The following is a 12890-nucleotide window of genomic DNA, read 5'->3' as shown; positions in this document are numbered from 1 at the left end:
AGAAGTGTAAACCTAATCAAACCTAATTCATTTAACAATTCATAGTATGTACAATTTGTATTGTTTGCTAACTTTTCTTTGTCTCATCATCCAGTGTCCCTGATTCGAACTTCTAAGAATATTTGGGCTCAAAATACGTTACAAGTCGTCTCTCTCCAGGTGTTGATAGTAAAAGTGATTCAGTGGAGCTCCTCGAGAGTGATGATCTCTAGTTCATCATAAAGTAAACTAATATAATTAATTACTTGTAACGGGTTCTAATAAAATCACAACATGAGAAAAGAAACATGAAAATATATTTATTTAAAAATATTTCCATTTGAAATACATCTTTTTTGGTTTATTTACATTACCCTTTTAATTCTTTCATGTTTAATTCAAGTTTTCAGTTTAAACCAAAATTAGATAATGATCAAGTACTTTTTAGCCCAATTAAGTACCATGAAATATCCAAATGCATCTTAACTCAAGGTGGGACAACACTCACAAAACTCTTTTTTTGTTCGCTTTCTTCAGAAATCCAGTTCAAGTACTCCTGTTCTTACACTGTTCAAGGACATTTGTAACATTATGCTGATATTTTCTGTTCAGAACAGTACAAAAATGGACAACTTGTGCAGAGTAGTAACAAACAGGAAGACGCCGGCTTCTATCTGAGAGCTGTTGACATCAACCCTGGAGATCCTTAAATTCAGTTTACAATCATCAACTGAACCAGGAGCCGAATCGGCGAAATTCACAACTGTTCACAATCGGGACGCACCGATCAGACTTTTTCAGTCCCGATGCAGATAATTGGGCCTTGACCTCGGTCAATACAAAGTACAGATTCAATACCGGCGTTTCACTAATAAGCTGTATGCCTCAGTGACTGAGGAGATTGAGATCATTCAAATTATACTGTCAGGATCTGATTCAGGGCCACGCCGGTTGGTCAATGTGCACACAGAAACCAACAATGAGTTAGTCCGTCTCGCCGCACGTTCTGACTTCCCGTCTGTGGCTCTGGGCCCCAAAACCTCTTAGTTATGACTGAGAATCTTCTTTAAAATCTCATCAACAAGACGTAGCTTCTTGTTTTGAGCCGACAGTCTTTGACACAGGCAAGATACAACCCCAAGTGCAACAAATCTGCCGGTCAACTAGCAGACAGGGTTTTAAACATGGTGTAAGGCCTCGATTCACATCCAAACCACATTAGCTGTTGTATGTTTTCATACAATAGTGCCTCGTCACTAAACACAAAGAATACAGGCCTGAACAAGAAGAAGGGGAAAAACTGTGAAAACAAGCAGACAATAATTCAACTCTTTCCTTCAAACCATAAAACACAATAATTAAAAACCTGTGTTTGACTAAAAGAGTTAAAAACCATCAAACACCAATTTATTTGTGAAACCGAACATTGTTTAGAGAGGTCCCATGTATCTGCAGTGCACACGTATTGACGATGAAGGATCAGAGCGGATACCAGTATGTAGCCTTGTGCTGATGCTGGTGTACTGGTTATGTTGGTTCCCAGTCTGGTTGAGTCTTAGGAGAAGGTCGCGGTGAGGATGGCCTCTTGCTGCTGCTGATGGAGGCTCCCGATGCCGACAGCAGGGGCGGGCAGAGCCGGTCGGCTCACTAACCGGAGCTGAGAAAGACAGAGGATGTGTAACATCAACTATTCATTTTAGAACAATTAGGTTTCACATTATAGATTATTTCATTTGATAAACTGCTCACCTTGCAGGCCAGCTGCTTCTCAAACCTGGGAGCGACAAAAGACCAGGGACCCATGTTCTGTGGCTCCTCCTGACTCCAAACAAAATCTGTGGGGGAATTCAACAAATTAAAGTTAAAACTTAAAAAAAAGAGGACTCAAACCTGTGACTTTTGTGTCGAGGGAGTTCTTCACACTGAAACTGGATTTGTTTCAGCAGTACTGCTTCAGGAGGGGAGAACAATGAAATAGAGAGCCGAAGTGAAACCTGAACTTTTGCGGTTTTTGTTCAAAAAAAAAAAAAAAAAAAACTCACACAGAATCATAACGGCATCTGTAATAATGCAAATAACTATAACTCCAGCCTAGGAACAAACGGGCCTTTTTAAAACATAAAATAAAATCAGACTCCATTTATCTAGACATGGATCATGTTTAAAAGAGGCGGACATTATTTAGCTGATTGATTGATTGATTTCTTGTTTTACAAAAAAACAATCAGCAGTTTTATTACAACGTCGCTCATGGGACGGAGCGGGTTGGCAGTTTGACCCCCGTCTCCTCCCGTCTGCATGTCGAAGTGTTCTTAAGTGAGACACTGACCCCTAAGTGGCACCGCGGGTGCTTTTAAAAAAAAAAGGAGCCCACTGCTCCTCAATGTTATGTTAAAAGATTTAAGTGAATATTTGTTGTTGTTATGCAAGGAGAGAAACAGTCAAAAATCTGCAATTTGCCATTAAAAACCAGATAAAATAAAGTTATATTGTACTTGTTTCGGTTTTATAGAGTTTAACCTGAACCAGATCAAACATTAAAATATCAATAGATTGATCCTGAACAATCATCATAAATTAAAATGATTGTGTTAGAGGTCTCTTATATTTTCTTTTTGGCCGCCTTTAACAAACACCTTTTCATTTTAGTTGAAGACTATTTTCAGACCAAGAAGATTAAATTATAACTAAAAGGTTTGAGGGACAACAGTAGAAGAGTGTATAATAAATAAGGGAGAAATGTTTACAGGCACGTCAGTACTATCTCGGCTGCGCTGGTAAAACAATTATAGAAGAAGATCTAATGAATCTCAACAAACGCATCGGTTGTTGAACTTACGATCAGATACCTGCAGTAGATACTCAAGAATAATAAACCCCACAAATGCATTTACATTCTTCAGACCGGCTGAAGGGAGAATCCCTCAGACGTTTTCATATCTTTGTTCCATGTGAAAACCACGTGGTATCTGATGTGCTGTCATCGTGTTGAAGTTGGTTTTGTTTAAAGGGCAAAAACAACCTTCGGTAAATACTGTTAACAACAAAATGCAAAAGATTTACGGGCAAAGAGGAGGATGTTGAAACTGATAGTTCCTCTTGCTCGGAAGGTCTTGCCAAACAAGGTGAACAAGTTCCCAGTCTGAGTCTGGATTGACACTCAGCGACAGAGGGAGGACAAAATAACCAACACAACAGCCCTGGAGTGAATACCAGCCTGGGGAAGCTCGACTTAAGATTTCTTTTGTTTGACAGATGCACTTTGATGCGCCGGCATTTATGTTTTCTTTGCGTCGGAGTTCTGTTGAAGTTGCCGCTGAATGTCATCAGCTTGCTTTGACTCCCTTGAAGAGCTGCTTTTCTAATTGTTTTTCCGCCCGACACATTTTAGATGGCTGCATCGAGTGACTCTGGTCCCGAGTGCGTGAAAGAAAATCATTTCCAATCAATGATTAAACTCAAATTACTTTTTGTCAATATAAAAAGGTCAAAGGTCATTTTAAATCACTTTCACTGAAGACATAAAAGTGTCACCTTATATATAACATAACAATATAGCAAGGATTGAAGGACACACGTCTCAGCAAGACAAAAGACCTCAAATGTTTGCGTTGGTATTTTTGGTGGGCCGGACTAATGATCCAACGATGAGTCCAACAAAAAAACAAAAAGATTAAGAGGATTAAAACAAAATGTGGAGAGCTTTTAGTTTCTCTGCCCCACATTCATGTCTTGGTTTTTAATTCTGCCCTGCACCTCCGACATAACACTTATTCTGTTGTCTGTAATCCTGTTCATTTAAAATTCTGTTTTCATTCCCATTGAGCATTACATTTGGTTCTAATGCATTTTTAAGCTTGATGTAAAATAACTAAGAATTGCTTTTGTTGTGAAAGTATTCTATGACTAAACGTGCGCTGACTGCAGGATTACATGATGCAGTAAAGAGGAAATTCCTCTGAAGTCATGACACAAAAACACAGCAAACATGTCAGAAAAAAGGAACAGTGGAAACAAAAGAGCCTCGAGGTTACATAACACCCTACGGGCTACAAGAACTACCGTCTAGCTTAACGTACAAATCAAACAAATAGTGAACTCCTAATTTATCTCTCAAGTAACTTTAATGCGTCATAAAAATGTTCCTTTGGTCTTTGACATTTCTGGAGGCAACTTTTTTTACTGAACTGAGTCAAAAAAATAAGTAAATAATTAATTGATATTGTAAATAACTCATGATGCAAACAGTTGCGGCGCTAAAAAAACGCATATTACGGGCTTTATAACATTTGTACTTACTGTGGGGTTTAATGCAGCGGCTGTTAACATGTCCTGAGTGTCTTCTTTAGTTTTAAAGGGATATATATATATGAAGGCTAGTAATGTGAAGGTCATGTATTAAGCGAGACCTGGTTTGCTTGTAACAGCATTCCGCAATGACTGGACTGCAATCCAACAAAGGGTTGTTGTGACGTCCCTCATGAAGCCGCTATGCTACCAGTGACGCTGGAGGTCCCACACATACCTTTGGCGTTGGGGTATTTTTTGAGCTCCTGCTGCAGAGCGTCCAGTGGAAACGGACACAGCTCCTCCAGGCGGAGGAGGGCCGTGTTCTGGTTGGCTGCTGACGTCTCCCTCTGCTTCAGCAGGGCATAGTAATGCTTCCCCGAGCACAGCACCACCTTCTGGACACTGCATGGAACAACAACAAAAAAACATGTGATTATACTTTTGAAGTGTCTTCCGCTTGTGTTCGAGCAGGTTTTATTAAAAAAAAAAGAAAGGACAACTTAAAAACAACCATTAAAAAAAAAGGGTTTTAGAAAAGTAGTCCATGAACATTACATTGATGACATCTGGAGTCCCACTACTTGAATTATTCCTTTAAATATATTTCACCACCTTGAGGACACGCTATACAATCATGACAATCTGTTTCAACAATCATGAAGTGTTGTGACTTCTGTACCTTCCTGCTGAGACTAAAGTATCCCCCAGCACTGATCTGAAAGACGTTCCTGGTGCCAGCTCAGTCAGACTGGACGCTGCCCCCTGAGAAAACAACACACGCTATTGAGCCACTTGCTTGGACGAGTCTGTGTAAAGGAGTTAGAAATATGTCATGTGGTGGTGCTTACAGAAAATCTGAGCAGCGTCTTGGGTCCAACCACAATGAGAGGTTTGCGGAAGTTACGGATCATCTGTCTCCTCAGGAGGTGGAAGTACTGGGCGGACGTCGTGGGGTTGACCACCGCCATGTTCACACAGTCGCTGTCCACGCCCTCTTCTTTACTGTCACACATCTAAGACAACAAACAGCACGAGTTAGTGATCCTTTCCAATGCAGGTAATGTGTAACACAACACATAACTAGAAAGCTGCTGGTAGACACACATTCAGTTCAGAAACATCCAAACTTAATCTGGAAAACAGTTAAAAAACAACAAGATAGAGACGTGCTTTGAGAATAAAATGTTCCTCAACAAATCAAATACTTAGTTTCACATTGTCATTTTCTACTGTTCTGCATGTACGGTAAACAATCTATGAAAGTATTTTTCTCTGGAGAAAAGATATTCAGGAAATGTTAATACCAATGTCAAAACTAGAATGTCTGGCTCACAGTTAAATGCCTCCGCCAACAGGTCAGATGTCCATGTCTTATGAGGTCACATCGACCCTTTGACCTCGAAAATTGAATCAGTTCATCCTTGACCTATTGTGCAAGTAGACGCGTTTGTATTTCGAACAAATTCCTTCAAGGCGTTCCTGCACTATCGTGTTCACAAGATTAGACTTCATGAACAGACAACCCGAAAAAATGCAACACATGATGCCCCCGGCTGCGGCTGTCGCCATGAAGAGGCAGAAAACTATGAAGGCTGCGCTGCTGAAAGTTCAAATTGTGTGTACACTTGCCTCAGAGTTGAAAACGCAGCATCCATTCGATGTCTTTTGTTTACCGAGTGCCACAATTAAGAAACCGTATATCGGGGGATTCGTTATTGATGACTCTTTTTAGTGGCCTGTAAAGTATATCTTCTGTCCTGCGTTGCCTTATTTTTGGTACTGAAGAGAGCTGATGTGAACTGACAATTCTAGCACAACCCTTTGAAGACAGAAGCTAACCCGTGATGTGAACTGGCTGAGATAAAAGATGTAACCTCCATGAAAACTTCCTCAGTGCTTTTGGTACATCATTAATTTAACACTTGGTAACTTTGCAGGACTTTAAGAAGTAGTTGAGATAAGAAAGATTCACAAGATCTGACATGGGTTACAGTTCAGCCCCACAGACCTGAAGGAAGCGCTCCATTCGGCAGGATGAGTGTTCAGGTCCGGCTCCATCGTAGCCGTGAGGCAGCAGGATCACCATGCCGCTCTGTAGCAGCCACTTGGCTTCACCTGCGGACGACAGTTTCATATCCGATGTGTGAAGAGTTTTTCCAATGTATAAGATAATAAGACTTCAATTTTATAGAGCGATTTTCAAAATGCTCAAAGACACTTAACGTAGGACAGAGACAAACAGAACAAAACAAAAAATAGAGAGACAATGGAGCAAACATAATGAGAAAGTAGTCAGACGTCTACCTCCAGTGAGGAAGGTGTCAAAGATGATCTGCGCTCCGTTAAAGAAATCTCCAAACTGAGCCTCCCAGATGGGAAGGAGCTTCGGCTGTGCGATACTCATCCCATATTCAAATCCAAGCACCGCCTCCTCTGATAGCGGGCTGTTACACACCTAAACACACAAAGACATTGCAAGAATTAAGTTTATAGTGATGTCATGCAGTAGAGAGATTATGTTTTAACTGCTTTATCAGGGTTTTACCTCCAGGAAACCTGTCTGCTGAGGGCTGATGTGGTTCAGGGGGATGTACATGTCACTGGTGTCTTGACACACCACCATGGCGTGTCGCTGACTGAACGTGCCTCTCCCGACGTCCTGTCCGCTGATTCGGATATTGAAGCCTGCGGCGGCAATGATTTTAAAATCAGCAAATCCAATTCAGCAGCAACACGATGAGGTTATCCTTACGCTCGATCAGTGGTTTTCTGCTGAACACTGACCTTGGGAGAGGAGAGAGCCGAAAGCTAAGGCCTCAGCTGTGGCCCAGTCCAGTTTGCTGCCTTCTTCCAACTTTTGCAACCGAGCCTGAGTTCACAAAGAAAAGAAAATGCATCACCTTGCTGCTGCCAGGTCGATAAAAGAGTGTCCAATAGAAACTACAGAGGTGATGGCCGCACCTGTACATGGGTCTTTCTAAGGTGGCTGTGCAGCTGGATTTCCTCAGGGATGTCCACAGATTTCCCTCCTACAAACTGCAGCAGGGGAATGGGGACGCCCGTGTCCCAGGTGGTAACTCGGGCCTGTGGTTCGACCAGATCCCCCCAGCGGCCCTGCAGGTTGGTGGGTGGAGGGCTGTACAGGGTCATGTTGGACAGCTTGTCGTTGAGCATGCCGTAGTGTTTGGACTTGATCTCGTCACGCTCGACTTCGGTCATCAGACCCTCGGAGATCAGCTGGTCCGAGTAGGAGTCAGGGACGCTCTTCCGGGATCTGAGGAGATGCAACAATGAGAAAATGTCCGTTTCATTAACCGGTAGAAGACCACATACAAGCTGCAATATATCTGGAGAGGGATTAAGGTTTTTTAAATTTACACAAATGAGTTAAAGAGTGCTTCGGTAGGTACTGCATTTTTTTAAACTATTTTCATTTTGATTGTCTCTGGTCAACCAGCTAGGTCCTGGACATTGAACCATTGTATTACTGTTGAAGCAACTGTAAAACATTGTTCAGATTACATTATTTTATGAATACTTTATTTTTGCAACATTGAAATTACAAATAACTAAGGCTGACATTCATTCGCAAACGAAGGTCAACCGCTGTCTGGATTAGTGAGTTTTTACAAAGTAAAAAGAGTCAATTCAACTGACCGGATGACCTTGTACATGGACGGGTTGGTTAAGGCAGGCTCATCCAGCTCGTTGTGGCCCCACTGACGGTAGCAGATCAGGTCCAGGATGACGTCCTTCCTGAAAAGCCGCTGGTACTCCACAGCCAGCCGAGTGGCCCGCAGCACCTCCTCGGCATTGTCGCCGTTTACATGGATCACAGCGCAGTTTACCATCTTACCTGCAGTACAGATGTGAGCATTAGTTTCTGATTATAACGGGATACATGACCTAAAATCTCTTACTACACTTTGGCAATTCAAAAAAGGGCACGCAATCACATTTGAAAATACAGATTGTCCATGCTTGAAGAGAAAATATTATATCATTTTGATATGTTCCACTGACCGACGTCACTGCAGTACAAAGAGGACCTCCCTCTCTCTGACGGAGTGGTGAAACCCACTTGGTTGTTCACAATGAGGTGAATGCTCCCACCGACTCTGTAGTGAGGGAGGTTTGAAAGGGTCAAAGTTTCTGGAACGACCCCTTGACCGGGGAAAGCACCATCACCGTGGACCTGTGGAGAGGAGAACAGAGGTAGAGTTGATGTTGGGTGGATCAATACGTTTTGCTGTTGCCCCCCCGTCCACAGCAGTACATGGCTTTTCTACCCGGTACCCCCATCTGTTTCTCCCGACTGTGGATAGGTTCCTCATACAGCCCCACTTCAAAACATCCAAACTATCCTTTTGATTTCAGACTATAGTTGTGTGTGTAATGGAACAACATCTCTCCACTTGGATTCTGGCTGGAAACCTGTGCGACAAGTTTTAATCCTGTCTCTCCACATTTTTCTTGTTAGTCTCTCCACCATCACTATCAAAATCAAAATGTTTTCAGTTGCTCCTCCTCTTCTTCTTCGCTGCATGACTATATTGGTTGTTGTGTACCTGCAGGCAGACAACGTGGTCCCCTGGCTGCGCGTTCTCTTCTGGTGAATAGTCTCCTTCTCGCTTTAGCTGCTGCCTGGCTCTGGTTTTGCCCTGAGCCACGGGGTTGATCGCCTCGAGATGAGAAGGGTTGGGCAGCATGGTCACATGGAGAGGTTTTGCAGCTCCGAAATCCAACTCCAATGAGGCGGTGAGGTGGGAAAGGACGTCGCCGATGGCAGGCGACGACTCGGGGAACTCACTGAGGCCACGCATCTTACGGAACATGAGCTGGAGAGAGAAAAACATGCGTTTGTTTAATGTTACCTTCCCCCTTGTTTACACTTTCGCAGCAGGCTGTACATTTCTGTTTACATGTGCTGCTGATTACAATTGTGTAAAACAAAACATCTAATCTTGCCAGGTCACGGATAAGTGTGCATGTCCCAACTAATGCGTCTGTCGAGGCTGATTAACCTCAGGGGGGAATTTCAGCAGGCCTGTCAGGAGGTTGAGTCTGCCTCGATGAGGCATGCCGATGACAATGTCAGTGACTCCGCTGTGGGCCAAATGGTGGAAAAGCTCATGGAAGCATCCCATCATGCTCTCTGCTCCTTCTCCTCCGTATCGTTTCACAGTAGAAAACTTGGAGGCCAGAAAGTGATCAAATTCCTGCAGGTGGTGAGAGAAAAGTAAAGAAACATATGGATCAAATAATACAGTACTTTTTTGTGTTTTGCATCCTCTTCCTTCTTGGGCCGACCTGAGACTTCAGCATGATCTTGGCCAGCTGCCTCCTCTCCTCGGGGGAGAAACTCTTCTTCTTAAGCTCCTCAAAGCGGTCAGCGACCCACTCCCTCTCCACCACGCTGCTCAGCTGGCTGGTCTCCACTGACAGGTTGCCACAGTAGGCTCCCTCCAGGTAGGCCTGAACCTCTTCCACCGAAGCCTCCGCTTTGCCAAAGTGTTGTAGACCTGCAAAAGCATATTAAATAAGCGGCGATAACACCGACAGGTGAGTTTCTGGTGAGGGCATTAAAAGGGAAAAGTGAGGGAGTGACGAGGGAACTGAGGACAGCATTGTTTTTAATGTTTGTTAACTTAAATGTTTGACTCCTCCCCATTGTCTTTAATACACACATTTTATTCATTTCCAATAAATAAGACTTGAATAATAAATGTAAAAATATAATAATCACTAAATAAATAAATGAAGTCATATTTTTTAAAGTGAGAATATATCCTGTTTAAAGTGGCAGGGTGGTTTGCAAAGTTTTTCTAAATGTCAAAAAATATAATATTAAGCTCAAAGCTTTTTATACTAAAAGTAAAATAGTATGGTAATACTTTTAAACAATACATATGCATCACTAAGATTTTGAACACATAATTTGTATTCGTACTCAGATTACCAGTGCTTATCCTGCAATGCGTGAGAAAATGTGAATCAAAAGACAGATTACAAAAAGTTGCATTGATTCAACAATATACCAATCAGAAAACACGTGAAGGGGGAGTAGACTTCTGCATGCTTCCTGTGGGTCTGGGCACCACAGAGTGTCGTTACATATCTAAACACTACAGCTGTCAGCTGTCTCGCACCTGAGGTGTTGAGCGGTCCAGTGACGGTGCCAGCCAGCATGTCGATCTCCGGGACGCCGTCAGCAACCGGCTTGAGAGGTAGCAAAGGGTTAATCTTGGCCGCCTTGTGCCCATGTGCTCTGTACGCCTCCACCAGACGGGCAAGACCATGATCTGCGAAACAACAGGCCTCTTGTCAGTTTGAGTTACCCCCAAAAAACACACCCCAATGTCGCCGACAGGGTGTACTGTGCACTGGCAACGTCACAACGGTGTCCTCCAAACCAAACAATGAGCAAGTGGCAGTTTAAATGGGGGTGCGAGGTAGTTTACACAAGCGCGAACAAACTGGAATATAATGACGCTACATTGTTACACTTTGTCGTTATTTGAGGGGAAGCAGCGACTCGCTTTCATTTTATTGTATTAGTCCCCATATTGCGTTGCTCTCGGGGTGAATTAACCCCATACTGACCTTGATTCAAAGCGGCGATGCAGTCGCTCTGTGACTTCAGGTGTCTCTCCGTCTGTTTGGGTCGGTATCCGAAGACACCTTTCTCGGTGTGATAACAGCCGGCGACCAGCTGCCGAGCGACACTCGGCGGCAGTCGACTCAACGACTTTCTCAGGAAAAGTACAGCCGACATTTTTAAAGTGTAAAGCTGCAATCGTATGCTAGGACACGCCGACTGCTACAGGACGGCGGCCATAGTGCGGGGAGAAGGAGCGTACGACGTAATGGGAGGAGACGCCGCATTGGACGCCTATTGGCTGAGGTCTTCTCTTCACAGTCACAAACCGTCACGAGAATATCTTGCCCTGTTTTTTGTTTTTTTTTACTTTTGTCTCATATTCTTTACAAGAACACCTGCTTTGTATTTGTGGTACACGACAATGTTTGTAGGGGCGACGGTTCATTGTGTTCAAGCTCGATATAAATCCGAGGTACCTAAAGTAGCACCGAGTTACGTAGCGCAACAAGTGTCAAGGAACAAGAGCGGTGCTGTGTTCACGTGCTCCTTGTAAATTCCAGTATTCACATTTGAAAGTTGAAAAACGTATCTATTTTTCTACACATTGTTTTGTGTAGTTATTCATTGTTTTAAAATAAGCCGCACGTTTGAGTAGCATACAGGGGACAAATGAGTATGAGTAACATAAGCATCATATGCTATGGCCTCCAGTCTCCAGATATCAATCCAATGTTACATTTATGGAAGATTTTGGAGTAATGTGATAGTAAGCTTTCCACCAACATCATCAAAACTCAAAATGCTATATTCTGCAATTGGAGTTTATATTGGATTTTATATATAATTTTGGGACATTTCATAGTTGAAGGAAGTCGTTCAAGGAATTTATAGAGATAACTTAGGCTACTTTATATTGCTTTCACATCCCATATTTATTACTTGGGGCAGGTGGACAGAGTCTTAAGGTAGATTTGTCTGTCAAGACTATGTCTGCAAACTGTGCTCAGAGACAGAGCTGTACACCAACTGCAGATTTACCCTCTAAAATGTATTTTTAATTTCATGATGAAATCAAACATTTGGTTTCTAATTTTCCATATTGGCCCAAACGTCCCGTTTTAACACAACGTTCAACATTCAATAATGGAGGAAGGTGATCTCTGAATAATAACTTTCAAATGTGTGTTTTGATAATTGAGGTCAGGGAAATGTCATCACAGACCCATGTGGACTTTTCAAGCTAAAAATAGTCTTATTATAAAGCTTTTTAACTTTCTGGCTTGCTACCACTTCTGTTGGTAAAGCAGAACATTTCTCAGATATCTTAATCAGGTTTTGGTATTAATAGCCCCAAAATATAAAATAAAGCTTTTATGTTCAAGCTTTGGTTTTATATCAGTTCTAAGGAGGAAACTGTACAGTTGGAAAAAAAATAATCAGAAATGACAGTATCTCCACCCACACCACCATCATCAGACCATGGTGCAAGGCATCAAGACAAGTTGTGTCATGTGTGGGTTTGGCTCACTTTGGCCCAAGAGAAATATCTTTATTACACAGATTGTCTTGGTTTTAGGGTTGCACCCAATGATTATTTCCATTATTAATTATAATTAATGGGTTGAAAAAAAACAAGACATACCTTTTTCTCTATAGCCTCATGTACCTTTACATTTGAGGGGCTGGAATCAGTGAAATAATAAATAATCCATTATCAAAAAGGATCGTCAATTTCTGAAGACTATAATTTTGAGTTTTAATGTATTAACTCGACCACTAATCATTTCACTGCAGGTTGTTTAAACTAAAGTTGTTCATAATAAACTTTATATTGAAGATTTATTGGTTTTCACACATGTTGGTTTGTGCAGAAGGGTGCAGCTTCACAGACGTACAAGGGACCTAACTTAGCTGTCGAACGAAGTTTTAGAATTGAAAAACCCAAAATAATCACCTACAACACAGAAATAAGCAAAGAGAAGCACAACGAAGAGAAACAAGTTAGCGAGACATGACACAC

General features: G+C 42.2%; 1 protein-coding gene across 1 annotated transcript; it reads right to left on the bottom strand.

Annotated features, from left to right (window-relative positions):
- Positions 1-244: 244 nt before the first annotated feature.
- Positions 245-12883, bottom strand: dhtkd1 (dehydrogenase E1 and transketolase domain containing 1). The gene is made up of 17 exons (XM_068602656.1): positions 10873-12883; positions 10419-10571; positions 9580-9791; positions 9294-9488; positions 8838-9107; positions 8293-8464; positions 7927-8125; positions 7231-7543; positions 7054-7138; positions 6815-6954; positions 6574-6724; positions 6278-6384; positions 5118-5282; positions 4949-5031; positions 4505-4671; positions 1729-1814; positions 245-1636 (listed from the first exon to the last, which is right to left on the bottom strand). Exons 1-17 carry the CDS (start codon positions 11042-11044, stop codon positions 1535-1537), a joined length of 2772 nt encoding a protein of 923 aa, XP_068458757.1. The 5' UTR covers positions 11045-12883; the 3' UTR covers positions 245-1534.
- Between the last annotated feature and the right edge of the window lie 7 nt (positions 12884-12890).

The sequence above is a fragment of the Clinocottus analis genome, unplaced genomic scaffold (assembly GCF_023055335.1).
Source record: "Clinocottus analis isolate CAN_PGR_092001 unplaced genomic scaffold, fCliAna1.0.p SCAF_6, whole genome shotgun sequence".
Classification (NCBI taxonomy): Eukaryota; Metazoa; Chordata; class Actinopteri; order Perciformes; family Cottidae; genus Clinocottus; species Clinocottus analis.
Note: the sequence above shows the minus strand (reverse complement) of the source record. Positions and strands in the feature narration are given on the sequence as shown.

Coding starts and splice junctions, on each gene's coding strand:
- dhtkd1 (XM_068602656.1), bottom strand. CDS start 11,044: ATGTCGGCTGTACTTTTCCTGAGAAAGTCGTTGAGTCGACTGCCGCCG. Junction 6,725..6,814: donor AGCAGACAGGTTTCCTGGAG/GTAAAACCCTGA, acceptor TTGTGTGTTTAG/GTGTGTAACAGCCCGCTATC. Junction 5,283..6,277: donor GAATGGAGCGCTTCCTTCAG/GTCTGTGGGGCT, acceptor TTGTTGTCTTAG/ATGTGTGACAGTAAAGAAGA.